We start from the raw sequence: 16017 nt of genomic DNA, 5'->3' as shown, positions 1-16017 counted from the left end.
GTTTATGTGGACCGGACTAGTTCTGTGAGGAAGTCGGATTCTTTGTTTATCCTCTTTGATTTTCACAAGAGGGGTTGGCCTGCCAACAAACAGACTCTAGCCCGTTGGCTTTGTTCTGTTATTATTGAGGCTTATATGCAGGAGGGTTTACCTGTTCCGGCCTCTGTTAAGGCTCATTCCACTCAGTCTGTGGGCCCTTCTTGGGCTGCTAGCCGTGGCGCCTCTGCTGTTCAGCTATGTAAGGCGGCCACCTGGTCTTCCATTCAGACCTTTTTGAGGTTCTATGCGTTTGACACCTTTGCCTCTCAGGATGCATCCTTTGGGCGCCGGGTTCTCCTATCAGCACAGGAGTGTCCCCGCCCTTAGTTGGACTGCTTTGGGACATCCCCAAGGTCACCCTGTGGACCCCTATGGACCCTGAAGTAGAAAACAAGAGATATGGTAAGAACTTATCTTTGTTATCTCTGTTTCTACGAAGTCCATAGGGTCCACAGGGCACCCGCCCTGACGCACCTGGCTTCATATGGGCTCTGTGACTGGTCACCGGTTTTCCGTCTCCCATTTCTGTGAGTATGGTTCTTGTGTGTTCCAGTCTTCCTTCTCTCTGTTTCGTCTCCTCCTCCGGCCTGGGCTGCTTACCAACTGAGGTGCCTGTGGCTCGGGGTATAAGGGAGGATGGAACCAAGTGCATCCTGGGAGCAGCTAAAAGCTTTAACTCCGTAGTGCCCGAGGATCCAACTATACCCCAAGGTCACCCTGTGGACCCTATGGACTTCGTAGAAACAGAGATAACAAAGGTAAGTTCATACCATATCTCTTGTTATACACAGACATATATATATACAGACATATATATATACACATATATATATATATACTATATAATGGCCTGGCCCTTATACAAAAGGGCATAATTAGGGAGGAGGAGGAGGAGCTGCTGAGGCCGGAGGGAGTGGCCCTGAACATAGCAGAGCGGCGGCTACCAGAGCCGCCGCTGCTGCTTCTACACAGAAGTGATCACTGTAGAGCCGGAGCCGCAGCTGGAGGATCTCCCGCTGGCGGCCCGGATATAGAGCAGAGCGGCGGCTCCTACAGTAGAACCGGAGCCGCAGCGTGAGGGTGTCCCGCTGGCGGCCCAGATATAGAGCAGAGCGGCGGCTACCAGAGCTGCCGCCGCTCTTACAGTAGAGCCGGAGCCGCAGCGGGAGGGTGTCCCGCTGGCGGCCCAGATATAGAGCAGAGCGGCGGCGACCAGAGCCGCCGCCGCTCCTGCAGTAGAGCCGGAGCCGCAGCGGGAGGATGTCCCGCTGGCGGGCCGGATATAGAGCAGAGCGGCGGCTACCAGAGCCGCCGCTGCTGCTTCCTGAAGGGGTGGGTCCGGCTGCCCAATCACTGCTGGCCACAGTGATCGGGTCACCGCAGCAGCCACGGCTACATAAGCCCTGGCTGCTGGAAATTGATAGCCTATGGAAGCTCGCCGGGAGGGGGGTGCTGACGGTGCCCGATCACTGTGGCCAGAAGGTCCCCCTGATATAGGCGGCAGTGGGAAGATTAACTTCCCATAGCCGCCTAGTGGCCATTTCTGACTGGTCGTATCAGATACGACCATGTCAGGGAAAGCCCAGTCTGGTATGGTCGTATCTGATACGACCATGCCAGGCAAGTGGTTAAACACACTGTTTATTAGTATTGTTATCACTGATGTATGTTCATATATATGTAAGTGTGACCGGACGCCTTTTGTCTAGGCCGGCCCTGGTCACGGGTTACCACTTTCGGACTCCCACTCACCGTCTGTGACCGCCTGTCACTAACTCCGCCCACTGCACCGTGGGTGTAACGATGCTGCCACCACCAAACTTCCATCAGTGTTTGTAACCGCTTCTTATGTACAATTAGGCTCCTACCGCCGGTGCCTGGAACCGCTTCTGCTGCATATGCGTCGACTGGCTGTGGCCGCACCTCCTGTTTGGTGTCGGCTGTTCCTGCCTGACCCCTCGCAATGGACCAGGCTCCTGCGGAGTAGCTGGCTTCGGAGATGCTCGGTTCAACCCAGAACAGTAGAACGGAATAGCATTTGGCGCAATTCTGTTGGTCGCAGGGTACAGATGTAGTCGAATTTAAAGGCAAAAGGTGTTTATATGCTCAAAGTCTTAACAAAGACTCAACCTTCCGAATGAAGGGGTACATTCAGCATACAAGACATCTTATCAAGTCAGCAGTTCTTCTCCACAAAGGATTATCAGAGATGTACAACATACAGGGCTCTTCTTATATCATTCTTACACACAATATCACGGGGGTAAATCCGCCCTGGGTTCCACTCAACCAATCATGATTCCTCACATAATATAATTTAACAACATATTACATTTCAAAGGAGTCACCCAATTTCCTCCTTTGTAATCCACCCAAAATCAGTTGGCTTCCTAAAGCATAAATTGAGTTAGCATATACTGTCTCTCAAAAGGTAAATATAATGCAAATTTCAAGGGCATTCGTCCTTTTACATATCTACAACTAAAACCAGTTTTGGGTTTCCCAGTTTTAACACCTTCTGAGTTCTTAGGAACTTACACCCAATAGGAGCTCCTAAAAAACAAATTGTTTTCTCCACATTTGCTGGGCATTGTACACAGAGACACAGCGGAGCCGTCCTAGCCCGCATTTCAATGACAGTGCTGTAACCGAAGGGTTTGGCCATATGACACTATTCACACAGCAAGCTCCCATCCAGGTCTCACCTGGAGATCACTGACCACAACAGGTCTCTCCATTCATCAGACTGCCAGGAGATGACAATCAGCATCTAATCTCCTGCAGTCACAAGCTGGTCATGTCCTATACAGGAATATTCAAGAAGTGCATTTTCCTTACAAAATCTACATTTAAAATACATTCACATTTCATGTCTGTGCTTAGCGCCAGGCTTTGCACCCTGCAGTACTGTAGCCCAGTACCTAGCGTCCTGGCTCAGTGCTGCACATATGGGAAATGGGCCTCAGACTGCACACCTTGACCATATATATATATATAATTGGAGGTGCTACCTGTGGAGACAATTGATATAAGCACAAAAAAAGGAAGTGCAGGTGCTCAACTCCAAATTAACTGATTGTATATAGTGTTCCCTCTGGCTCCGGCGCGAGGCAGGGCGCCGGAGCTAGAGAGGGCATGTCCGCGCGCGTGACCGAGAAGGGGGCGTGGTCATTGAAAAGGGGGCGTGTCTATAAGACGCATCCCCTTTTCGTCACTCCTGGGGGCGTGCCCGGCACTTACGGACACGCCGGGCAGCCCCCAAGCCCTGCAGTGCGGACAGGGAGAATAGACGCCCGGCCTCTATTCTCCGGCGGTGACCGGGTCACCGCACATTTCTTCACCCGCGGGACACTGCGACCCGCGGGTGAAGACGGTTCCCGCAGGCTGTTAGGGCAGGGCGCTTTTTGCCTTCCAGAAAGAGGGCAGGGCGCCGCGCCCCGCTAAAACAGCCTAGCGAGAACGCTAGTATATAAATACATTTTTGCAATGAATAGAGGTTTTTGGCATAATCATGGCCAAGGTTATGGGCCTGCCCATCGCATCCGGGTAACCTCTGTCAGGTAGGTCGCTAACATACTAGGGTTCAAATCCAGAGCACAGGACACCCCCAAACTGTCCCATCCAAGCCGCCCCAGGGCACCGCCATAGTAAGAAAAGTGCGGTGTAAAGAGAGAGTTAGGAGCAGCCACGGCTGCATATAATGTATGAAAATAAAAAGTGAGGTACATGTATAATAAACACACAGTTGCTGCTATTTCCTCTGTGGCTAAAGGACCTCTGTGACGTATCCCCCACGTGACGGCTGCAGGAGCCTGGACCGCTCCGGCGTTACCATCCACTAGGGCGCAGAGGGGCAAGCGTGGCGCGCGGACACTTTTAGTCCCCTGTTAGCATCCCCGCCCCTCCCCCTTTTACGTGGGTGTGACGTCACAGGTCTATCAGCGCTCTACAGTCTAGTCCTAACCGTGAGGGAATCCAGCCATAGTCCGGGCACGCATGCGCAGTGAGACTGTATCTGCCATTGTCCGGGCACGCATGCGCAGTGAGGGAATCCAGCCATTGTCCGGGCACGCATGCGCTGTTCGGGAATCCAGCCATAGGCCGGGCACGCATGGGCAGTGAGGGAATCCTGCCGTAGAGCGGGCACGCATGCGCAGTGGGTGGAGCGGAAGTGGTCTCCGTGGTACCGGAAGCCGCCGGGAGCCGCTGTGTGAGAGCCGGGAGAGGTCGGTGACTCGGTGCAGCTGTGAGATGGCCGAGGAGGAGATCAGAGACCCGGTAACGGCGCCACAGCGCAGGCTCACCTCCCTGCATGCCTTTATGGCTCGCAGAGGATGCTGGGAGTTGTAGTTCCGCTCCATATACACCTGTGTACACATTAGGCTGCCAGATCCTCCCTGTAATGCGGGACACACAGAGGTTATTACACGGGCCCTGTGTCCGGCTGCCCTCATGTCTCCATCTCACCTGTATGTATGTGTGTGTGTGTATATATATATATATATATATATATATATATATATATCTATATCCACACAGACAGGGGTTACCCCAGCACAGTCATGTGTACAGGCCCCTATGTGACCCCCGTTCACACAGCGACACCAGCAGGCAGGATCCCGGCTCTTAGCAGGTGCAGGTGAGTGGGTGCTGGAGTGGAGGGTTAGAGCGGGTGCAGGTGAGTTGGAGTAGAGGGTGGGTGCTGGAGCGGGTGCAGGTGAGCTGGAGTAGAGGGTGGGTGCTGGAGCGGGTGCAGGTGAGCTGGAGTAGAGGGTGGGTGCTGGAGCGGGTGCAGGTGAGCTGGAGTAGAGGGTGGGTGCTGGAGCGGGTGCAGGTGAGCTGGAGTAGAGGGTGGGTGCTGGAGCGGGTGCAGGTGAGCTGGAGTAGAGGGTGGGTGCTGGAGCGGGTGCAGGTGAGCTGGAGTAGAGGGTGGGTGCTGGAGCGGGTGCAGGTGAGCTGGAGTAGAGGGTGGGTGCTGGAGCGGGTGCAGGTGAGCTGGAGTAGAGGGTGGGTGCTGGAGCGGGTGCAGGTGAGTTGGAGTAGAGGGTGGGTGCTGGAGCGGGTGCAGGTGAGCTGGAGTAGAGGGTGGGTGCTGGAGCGGGTGCAGGTGAGCTGGAGTAGAGGGTGGGTGCTGGAGCGGGTGCAGGTGAGCTGGAGTAGAGGGTGGGTGCTGGAGCGGGTGCAGGTGAGCTGGAGTAGAGGGTGGGTGCTGGAGCGGGTGCAGGTGAGCTGGAGTAGAGGGTGGGTGCTGGAGCGGGTGCAGGTGAGCTGGAGTAGAGGGTGGGTGCTGGAGCGGGTGCAGGTGAGCTGGAGTAGAGGGTGGGTGCTGGAGCGGGTGCAGGTGAGCTGGAGTAGAGGGTGGGTGCTGGAGCGGGTGCAGGTGAGCTGGAGTAGAGGGTGGGTGCTGGAGCGGGTGCAGGTGAGCTGGAGTAGAGGGTCGGTGCTGGAGCGGGTGCAGGTGAGCTGGAGTAGAGGGTCGGTGCTGGAGCGGGTGCAGGTGAGCTGGAGTAGAGGGTGGGTGCTGGAGCGGGTGCAGGTGAGCTGGAGTAGAGGGTGGGTGCTGGAGCGGGTGCAGGTGAGCTGGAGTAGAGGGTGGGTGCTGGAGCGGGTGCAGGTGAGCTGGAGTAGAGGGTGGGTGCTGGAGCGGGTGCAGGTGAGCTGGAGTAGAGGGTGGGTGCTGGAGCGGGTGCAGGTGAGCTGGAGTAGAGGGTGGGTGCTGGAGCGGGTGCAGGTGAGCTGGAGTAGAGGGTGGGTGCTGGAGCGGGTGCAGGTGAGTTGGAGTAGAGGGTGGGTGCTGGAGCGGGTGCAGGTGAGCTGGAGTAGAGGGTGGGTGCTGGAGCGGGTGCAGGTGAGCTGGAGTAGAGGGTGGGTGCTGGAGCGGGTGCAGGTGAGCTGGAGTAGAGGGTGGGTGCTGGAGCGGGTGCAGGTGAGCTGGAGTAGAGGGTGGGTGCTGGAGCGGGTGCAGGTGAGCTGGAGTAGAGGGTGGGTGCTGGAGCGGGTGCAGGTGAGCTGGAGTAGAGGGTGGGTGCTGGAGCGGGTGCAGGTGAGCTGGAGTAGAGGGTGGGTGCTGGAGCGGGTGCAGGTGAGCTGGAGTAGAGGGTGGGTGCTGGAGCGGGTGCAGGTGAGCTGGAGTAGAGGGTGGGTGCTGGAGCGGGTGCAGGTGAGCTGGAGTAGAGGGTGGGTGCTGGAGCGGGTGCAGGTGAGCTGGAGTAGAGGGTGGGTGCTGGAGCGGGTGCAGGTGAGTTAGAGTAGAGGGTGGGTGCTGGGGCAGGTGAGTTGGAGTGGAGGTTGGGTGCTGGTGAGTTGGAGTGGAGTGCGGGTGCCGCTGCTAGTAAGTGAGTGCTTCAGTGGTTTCGCCCCAAAGACTGGTAACGCTGCATGACATTACAGGTAATCTGCATCATGTATCGGTACTGATGCCAGTCAGCGCGCTGTATGTGTCACATGACATGGAATGCCTCCGCCAGCCTGGGGAGCACTGACCATGCTGTAAGGAGCCAGGCACTCTTGCTGTTATATCCTCACCCTGCCATCTGCTCAATGTGACTGAAAACAGGATTCCTCGGGCCGCATGACACCTGTATAACTATCCGCCCGTTCCCGGCCCGGACATGTGATATCACGAGACTGCGCTCTCACCTTCCATCATGTTTTCTCAGAGGAAAGATCAGGCTCTATGTGTAGTATAATGATGAACAGATAATAGAGTGTGATGAGTTTCCTGGGTCACAGATAGTAAAGGTGCGTACGATCGGGACTTCAGAACACAAGTGTAATCACAGTATCACTGTACAGGCGTCTACCCAACTTTTCTGTCTAAGAGCCTGATCCGGATTTGTACGCAAACCCGATCTGTTTACGTATAAATCCAGCGTTTTGGGATTGCTCGCAGACGCAGTATAATTGCCATGTGGCATTCGGAGATGGAGCGGAGGTGGAGACCAGGTCTGCTTTAGGCCTGCCCAGCCCGGGGTCTGCATCCTCAGACGCAGATTTCCTGGGCCCAGCTGACCAGTTCTTACGGCCAGCGTGAGTAAGCTCCGGTTGACGCAGAGTGACCGAGGGCTACGACTAGTCGTGATAGTGATCTGATGCTGCGGCTTTGGTCGCAGTACTTGGATCGCAGTAGCACGCAAGAGGCGTTTGTTTCCTACAGGCACCTCCTGCTGCATTTCAGTTGTACGGTATCGCGCTGATGCTTTCCTACGGCTGTGCAAAACCGTCCACCGCAGTATCAGGCCTCAGGACCGGATTCATTTTGCATCACAGTAGCCAAGACTCACGCAATCGGCCGATTGTTTCATTCTGCGCATGTGTATACATCGCTGTGCGAGAACTGGCAATTGCAGAGCAACGCAGACCCAGAGCTGAGCGATTGACAGGAAGTCTTGTTTGTTGGGGTGGTCGGGCGAACGCAGGTGTGCTAGTGCGTTGCAGGGGCGTGCATAAATTATCCACTGCGTGGCCATAAGCAGCCATAGCACTGATAGCGTGCGCGGTCATAAGCAGCCATAGCACTGACAGCGTGCGCGGCCATAAGCAGCCATAGCGCTGATAGCGTGCGCGGCCATAAGCAGCCATAGCGCTGATAGCGTGCACGGCCATAAGCAGCCATAGCGCTGATAGCGTGCGCGGCCATAAGCAGCCATAGCGCTGATCGCGTGCGCGGCCATAAGCAGCCATAGCGCTGATAGCGTGCGCGGCCATAAGCAGCCATAGCGCTGATAGCGTGCGCGGCCATAAGCAGCCATAGCGCTGATAGCGTGCGCGGCCATAAGCAGCCATAGCGCTGATAGCGTGCGCGGCCATAAGCAGCCATAGCGCTGATAGCGTGCGCGGCCATAAGCAGCCATAGCGCTGAGAGCGTGCGCGGCCATAAGCAGCCATAGCGCTGAGAGCGTGCGCGGCCATAAGCAGCCATAGCGCTGAGAGCGTGCGCGGCCATAAGCAGCCATAGCGCTGAGAGCGTGCGCGGCCATAAGCAGCCATAGCGCTGAGAGCGTGCGCGGCCATAAGCAGCCATAGCGCTGAGAGCGTGCGCGGCCATAAGCAGCCATAGCGCTGAGAGCGTGCGCGGCCATAAGCAGCCATAGCGCTGATAGCGTGCGCGGCCATATCAGCCATAGCGCTGATAGCGTGCGCGGCCATATCAGCCATAGCACTGATAGTTTGCGCGGCCATAAGCAGCCATAGCGCTGAGAGCGTGCGCGGCCATATCAGCCATAGCACTGATAGTTTGCGCGGCCATAAGCAATACAATATATTATAAAAAAAACAACAACGACAAAATCTCCTATAGGATAGGCAATTACGCTCAATAAAATCTACAACAAAGTTCTTGTGTGCACACAGATATGTAGTCAGTATGGCCAAGCGACAATACAAATAAAAGATTGTAGGAATTGGAACATGTAGCGTGCTTCCAATGTAATAATGGTTTAAGTCGCAAAGCAGAACAGGTTAGAGTCATAGGCAAGTTTCCATCGCAGGCATAGTTGTTAATAGTCGGTGAATACAGCAGCAGAATATGGCAGGGGGTTAGTAAGGATTGAATGTTGTTAATAATACTTAATAGTTCAAAAGTGGCAGGCAGTCCATGCCTCTGATGAAACGGCCTTGCTGATTGGCTGAGAAACGCGTCAGGTGTTCCCTATCAGGAAGTGCAGTCTTTGAGCTAGGAGACAGGAGACACCAGGCACCCACTACATACGAGTACAGTACGCCAGCGTTATCTCTAGAATGGCTACTTTGCATAAAATCGCCAGGCGGTCACCATAATTTGGCCGCTCAGTGCATATATAGTTGTGTATGTGCCCGTATCATGTACCCCTCCCCAGCCCCCCTCAACCACATCTGATTGGCTCTCTCTGTATTTCCAGGGCACAGTGACGTTTAATGATGTGGCGGTCTACTTCTCGCTGCGCGAGTGGGAGCTGCTGGCGGACTGGCAGAGGAAGCTTTACCGGAACGTCATGAAAGAGATCCACGGGGCGCTCACAGCCCTCGGTGAGTCTCTGCCCCTCCGCACACTGAGCTGGTCCATGCTGGCGGGGAAGGGGGTCTGTTATCTATAGCACATCTGGGAGCCAACCATGCCCAGACCTAGGTTTTGTTGTGAATCATTTTAGGTCCTATTTGCCGGCAGTGTCCCGTAGTAAATGACAGGATGTCCGGTGTGCGTTGCAGAAACCTTTCCTCTATCTGTGTTACACTTTAGGGAGCATTGTTAGTGGCTCTCTCATTTGCAGCAGTTAGATGTCGCATCTAGTGGTCTCCGGCAAAATGGCGGCTAGGCGTAACTAATGTCCGTAAGATTCTAGCTCCACAGTTCTAGCATCTGTCTCTTCTCTCTGGTAGGGTACGAGATTGCAAACCCCGGCATCCTGGTGCGTATCCAGCAGACGGAGGAGCCACAATACAGCCCGGGTGATGTTTGTAAGGAGGAATTCTCCACAGATGGTGAGGACGGACGGACGGACGGGAGGGTGGGTGGTGTGTCGCCCATCTCTGACACCTACTTACAGGTGTCTGGTTATTACAGGTTGGGGCGTGCACATGGATGATCCGGAAGATAACGTGGCCGACCCTGTGATTAGGCTTCCACCCATCAAGCCTGACATCTTACTGCGAGTTAAAACGGAGAATGTAACCAATGAGCAGAGCTGCCAGACGTCTGCTCCGAAGGTGGAGGGAGACCGCGCAGATTCCAGTGCGTAATCACGTTCCGGCTGCTCATTATTATTAATGTGTGTAATGGCTGCGTCCCGCCCGTGTAGTGCAGTCGGGCATCGGACTGGGAGACTCTGATTCTGGGTGATGTCCGGAGTTGCCCTGTCCCTTTCTTTGGGGTGTACTACTGGGAATCGGCTTCTGTTTGCTGTCTGTCACCATAATCTCTCCTCTTGTGTTTGCCCGTCCAGGCAGGGCAGTGTTTAATCCGGAGCTGGCTCTGTGGATAAAGCAGGAAGACGGCGTGGTCTCCGGGGACCCTGGCTCCATGCTGAGAGAGGAGCAGGCTCTGCCTGATGTGGAAGGTGGGTGAGCTGCATTGTGATAGCTGTTGTGTTATCTGACCTGTGTTGTTAGTAGCGCTATGGTAAGGAGAGCGAGATATGGCCCATACAGAGTTATAATAAATGGCCCAGCGTATCGGTGTGTAACCTGGATTACACTGGGGGTGGTGTGGCCCAGTCTCCCAGCCTTAGTATGTATGCCCAGGACAATGCTATTGGCAGAGAACATCTGAGGAGTCAGGCTGCAGGATCCCTTATCTGTCGGAGGATCCCGGCCGGAAGCGGCATAATCAGAGCCCAATATGGGAAGAGTAACGCTAGTATCCAGCAATGATGGTAAAATGATGCCGGCTCCTAGTGTGACAGGTCTCAGCCTGACATCTCGATTACACAGCAGGATGGGGATATATACCTGTCCTGTTATACATGGACATGTCACATACACAGCAGGATGGGGATATGTACCTGTCCTGTTATACATGGACATGTCACATACACAGCAGGATGGGGATATGTACCTGTCCTGTTATACATGGACATCTCACATACACAGCAGGATGGGGATATGTACCTGTCCTGTTATACATGGACATCTCACATACACAGCAGGATGGGGATATGTACCTGTCCTGTTATACATGGACACCTCACATACACAGCAGGATGGGGATATATACCTGTCCTGTTATACATGGACACCTCACATACACAGCAGGATGGGGATATGTACCTATCCTGTTATACATGGACACGTCACATACACAGCAGGATGGGGATATGTACCTGTCCTGTTATACATGGACATGTCACATACACAGCAGGATGGGGATATGTACCTGTCCTGTTATACATGGACATGTCACATACACAGCAGGATGGGGATATGTACCTGTCCTGTTATACATGGACACCTCACATACACAGCAGGATGGGGATATGTACCTGTCCTGTTATACATGGACATGTCACATACACAGCAGGATGGGGATATGTACCTGTCCTGTTATACATATTGGCCGGGCCTGCTCTTTAGTAATCCCAGGTGCAAGCTCCTAGGGGTAGGGAGACCCCAGGGCGTATGGCCGTTATGTGCGAGCGATGGCGGCCATCTGGAGTACGTTATATCCCCAGCAGGATCACCTCACACACTGCACTACTATGGGTGACTGAATCACACCAACATTGGAATAATATATTTATTGAAAGTAACTGGGAACACTTATATTAGGCGCGTTTCCCATACACAATACAGAGCGATCACTACACACCCTGCTCCTTCCTAGGGATCCGCCTGCGCTGATACATCCCTGTCATTTGTTACCCAGTCAGCCCCTGTGTCCATGTGATGCAGGTGTCACCATGAGCCAGTCATAGTAGTAGTATGGAGAAAGGGTGACTTGTGTTATGCTGGTATCGCACACTAGGGGGCGCAGTACTCCTCATCCTACATCTCACACACAACATAAACCTCTTAGTTCATAAAATCTCATTCACTGTTCTGTCTTTGCTTTGTTTTGCTGTAGTGAATCAGTTTGGGTCGCCGCCTGTTGTGTGTCTGAGCTGGCTGTACCCAATGAGCGCGTGGTGCTGGTGGATTGTGTGTGGAGGATGAGTGGATTACACAGTGGCACCGATGAGCGCGGGTGTGGTTACCTGGACGGCTACGTTGGTGGTTCTGAATAGACGGACACTCGCTGTTGAAGGATGGGATTTCATCCCTCCCTGCTCCTATGTTATAACGTGACTGATATAACCAGGGTCTGCTCCCTGCTCCTATGTTATAATGTGACTGTATGACCAGGGTCTGCTCCCTGCTCCTATGTTATAACATGACTGATATAACCAGGGTCTGCTCCCTGCTCCTGTTATAACGTGACTGATCTAACCAGGGTCTGCACCCTGCTCCTATGTTATAACGTGACTGATATAACCAGGGTCTGCTCCCTGCTCCTATGTTATAACGTGACTGTATGACCAGGGTCTGCTCCCTGCTCCTATGTTATAACATGACTGATATAACCAGGGTCTGCTCCCTGCTCCTGTTATAACGTGACTGATATAACCTGGGTCTGCTCCCTGCTCCTATGTTATAACGTGACTGATATAACCAGGGTCTGCTCCCTGCTCCTATGTTATAACGTGACTGATATAACCAGGGTCTGCTCGCTGCTCCTATGTTATAACGTGACTGATATAACCAGGGTCTGCTCCCTGCTCTTATGTTCTAACGTGACTGATATAACCAGGGTCTGCTCGCTGCTCCTATGTTATAACGTGACTGTATGACCAGGTCTGCACCCTGCTCCTATGTCATAACGTGACTGTATGACCAGGTCTGCACCCTGCTCCTATGTTATAACGTGACTGTATGACCAGGGTCTGCTCGCTGCTCCTATGTTATAACGTGACTGTATGACCAGGGTCTGCTCGCTGCTCCTATGTTATAACGTGACTGTATGACCAGGTCTGCACCCTGCTCCTATGTTATAACGTGACTGATCTAACCAGGGTCTGCTCCCTGCTCCTATGTTATAACGTGACTGATATAACCAGGGTCTGCTCCCTGCTCCTATGTTATAACGTGACTGATCTAACCAGGGTCTGCTCCCTGCTCCTATGTTATAACGTGACTGTATGACCAGGGTCTGCTCCCTGCTCCTATGTTATAACGTGACTGATATAACCAGAGTCTGCACCCTGCTCCTATGTTATAACGTGACTGTATGATCAGGTCTGCACCCTGCTCCTATGTTATAACGTGACTGATATAACCAGAGTCTGCTCGCTGCTCCTATGTTATAACGTGACTGTATGATCAGGTCTGCACCCTGCTCCTATGTTATAACGTGACTGATCTAACCAGGGTCTGCTCCCTGCTCCTATGTTATAACGTGACTGATATAACCAGGGTCTGCTCCCTGCTCCTATGTTATAACGTGACTGATATAACCAGAGTCTGCTCGCTGCTCCTATGTTATAACGTGACTGTATGACCAGGTCTGCACCCTGCTCCTATGTTATAACGTGACTGATCTAACCAGGGTCTGCTCCCTGCTCCTATGTTATAACGTGACTGATCTAACCAGGGTCTGCTCCCTGCTCCTATGTTATAACGTGACTGTATGACCAGGTCTGCCCCCTGCTCCTATGTTTTAACGTGACTGTATGACCAGGTCTGCTCCCTGCTCCTATGTTATAATGTGACTGATATAGCCAGAGTCTGCTCGCTGCTCCCATGTTATAACGTGACTGTATAACCAGAGTCTGCTCGCTGCTCCTATGTTATAACGTGACTGTATGACCAGGTCTGCACCCTGCTCCTATGATATAATGTGACTGATATAACCAGAGTGTGCTCGCTGCTCCTATGTTATAACGTGACTGATATAACCAGAGTCTGCTCGCTGCTCCTATGTTATAACGTGACTGTATGACCAGGTCTGCACCTTGCTCCTATGTTATAACGTGACTGATATAACCAGGGTCTGCTCGCTGCTCCTATGTTATAATGTTACTGTATGACCTGGTTTGTACCCTGCTCCTATGTTATAACGTGACTGTATGACCAGGTTTGCACCCTGCTCCTATGTTATAACGTGACTGTATGACCAGGGTCTGCTCCCTGCTCCTATGTTATAACGTGACTGATCTAACCAGGGTCTGCTCCCTGCTCCTATGTTATAACGTGACTGATATAACCAGAGTCTGCTCGCTGCTCCTATGTTATAACGTGACTGTATGACCAGGTCTGCACCCTGCTCCTATGTTATAACGTGACTGATATAACCAGGGTCTGCTCGCTGCTCCTATGTTATAACGTGACTGTATGACCAGGTTTGCACCCTGCTCCTATGTTATAACGTGACTGTATGACCAGGTTTGCACCCTGCTCCTATGTTATAACGTGACTGTATGACCAGGGTCTGCTCCCTGCTCCTATGTTATAACGTGACTGATCTAACCAGGGTCTGCTCCCTGCTCCTATGTTATAACGTGACTGATATAACCAGAGTCTGCTCGCTGCTCCTATGTTATAACGTGACTGTATGACCAGGTCTGCACCCTGCTCCTATGTTATAACGTGACTGATATAACCAGGGTCTGCTCGCTGCTCCTATGTTATAACGTGACTGTATGACCAGGTTTGCACCCTGCTCCTATGTTATAACGTGACTGTATGACCAGGTTTGCACCCTGCTCCTATGTTATAACGTGACTGTATGACCAGGTTTGCACCCTGCTCCTATGTTATAACGTGACTGTATGACCAGGGTCTGCTCCCTGCTCCTATGTTATAACGTGACTGATATAACCAGGGTCTGCACCCTGGGCTGCTGTTGATGGCTCATGGTCAGGACTGTAATAGCATCATAGCGGTGTTTATATTGCGTGGCCAGTGAAGTGTTTTTGGGGCCTTGCTCGGTAGTAGGAAGCACTGATGTATTTCCTGTCACTGCCTTTCATGTGTTGGATAGTGTTGGGTTCTAGCTTGTCCTCAGCTTTTGGATGGGATGGATACAGATTCTCCTCCGGCTCACAGACCTGTAACCTGGTTCATTCCTGTCCCTTCCAGCACCGATCCAGCCCACCTGCACTGGAGGGACTCGGCCGCCAGAGACCAGGACCCCACCCAAGTCCTCCCGTGAGAAGCTGACCGTGCACAAGCGCAATGGCCTGAAGCTGCGAGACAAGATCCTGGTGCTCTGTGCCTACGAGAACAACGAGTCGGTGGGGTCTCTTGCCACTCAGTTCGGGGTCAGCCGCGCTCAGATCGTGCAGATCATCAAACGCAGGGAGGAGCTGCTGAGCGCCCTGCACAACAATGTCAGCGGAGACCGCATCAGGCGTCGGCGGCGGACTACCAACGACCAGCTAAACTCCGCGGTGTGGGAGTGGCTGGTCTCCGTCCGCGATACCGACCTCACCTTGTCCGGCCGCATCATTCGGGAGAAGGCCCTGCAGATCGCCCGTGACATGGGAATCCAAGACTTTAAAGCCTCCAATGGCTGGCTGGACAGCTTCAAGAAAGCCCACAACATCCACCGCAGCTCCTTCCCCGCCACCGGGTTAGGAGAGGATCAATCGGATGACTGGCTGTCCAACATGAGCGCAATGGATGACCGATAGCGAGCGCACAATGGCTGGGCTGGACTGAGGGTGGGCGGCAGGGCCATCGTCCAACATATTTATTTATAGATAGGTTATTTTTTATTATTTGCTAGTTTAGTACATTATGAGTCCCATGAAGGCCACGGCTGCCTACCTATAACGCGGCACAGCTATACGTGGTACCCTCCACTTCCTGAGCAGACCCCCGCCTGCGTTATGCTTGTCTGTGGCTGTAATGCTGGTGTGAGCGTGCGGCCGGCCCTTGTGCTGATTGAGCTGAGCATTACGCGGGATGTGCAAGGCGTGCTGCTGCTCTGCGTGTTTCCTAAACCTTGTATGTATGAAATGACCATCTCTCTCCTGCAGCAGCGTCTCAGTATATGGTCTGTCCTGAGGTTTTTCTTATCTTCTATTTTATTTAGTTTTGTTACTTGTGCAGAATAAGCCCAAAGTGCCTGCTGGATGGATGGTCAGATACACGCTTCAGCAGGGACCATCTAACCCAGTGTTGGCTAACCTTGACACTCCAGCTGTTATGGAACTACATAACCCAGCATGCACTGCTACAGTTTTGCTATTAGGGCATGCTAAAACTGTGGCAGGGCATGCTGGGATATATAGTTCCACAACAGCTGGAGTGTCAAGGTTAGCCAACACTGATCTAGCCTGTACACGTCTCGCTGGCTGGCATGAGTAAGATGAACAGCGATTACATTCAGGCGCACAACTAATGAAATAACCATAATAATAATACTACTAATCCCCCTAACAACGCCGCTCATACACCAATACGTTCTGTATTATTCTAAGGGGCAGCGCAGTAAGACTGAGGAGTGCTGGCAAGTAATGGAAACCC

At 53.0% G+C, this 16017-nt stretch overlaps 1 protein-coding gene across 3 annotated transcripts in view; it reads left to right on the top strand.

The window, feature by feature from the left end:
* The first annotated feature begins 4148 nt into the window (after nucleotides 1-4148).
* Nucleotides 4149-16017, top strand: part of LOC148523426 (zinc finger protein 169-like) — a 36713-nt gene continuing 24844 nt past the window's right edge. Inside the window, exons 1-6 of one of the 3 annotated variants that reach the window (XM_088473310.1) lie at nucleotides 4149-4317; nucleotides 8919-9045; nucleotides 9397-9498; nucleotides 9581-9748; nucleotides 9960-10073; nucleotides 14626-15209. In XM_088473310.1, the coding sequence (XP_088329436.1) occupies nucleotides 4189-4317; nucleotides 8919-9045; nucleotides 9397-9498; nucleotides 9581-9748; nucleotides 9960-10073; nucleotides 14626-15179 (1194 nt within the window). In that variant the 5' untranslated portion in view covers nucleotides 4149-4188 and the 3' untranslated portion in view covers nucleotides 15180-15209. Of the gene's footprint in view, nucleotides 4318-8918; nucleotides 9046-9396; nucleotides 9499-9580; nucleotides 9749-9959; nucleotides 10074-14625; nucleotides 15695-16017 lie in introns of those variants that run through there. The other 2 variants (XM_088473309.1, XM_088473308.1) reach the window with 2 other exon arrangements.

This window comes from Taudactylus pleione, unplaced genomic scaffold (genome assembly GCF_031769625.1).
Source record: "Taudactylus pleione unplaced genomic scaffold, aTauple2 ptg000134l, whole genome shotgun sequence".
In the NCBI taxonomy this organism is placed as follows: domain Eukaryota; kingdom Metazoa; phylum Chordata; class Amphibia; order Anura; family Myobatrachidae; genus Taudactylus; species Taudactylus pleione.
Note: the sequence above shows the minus strand (reverse complement) of the source record. Positions and strands in the feature narration are given on the sequence as shown.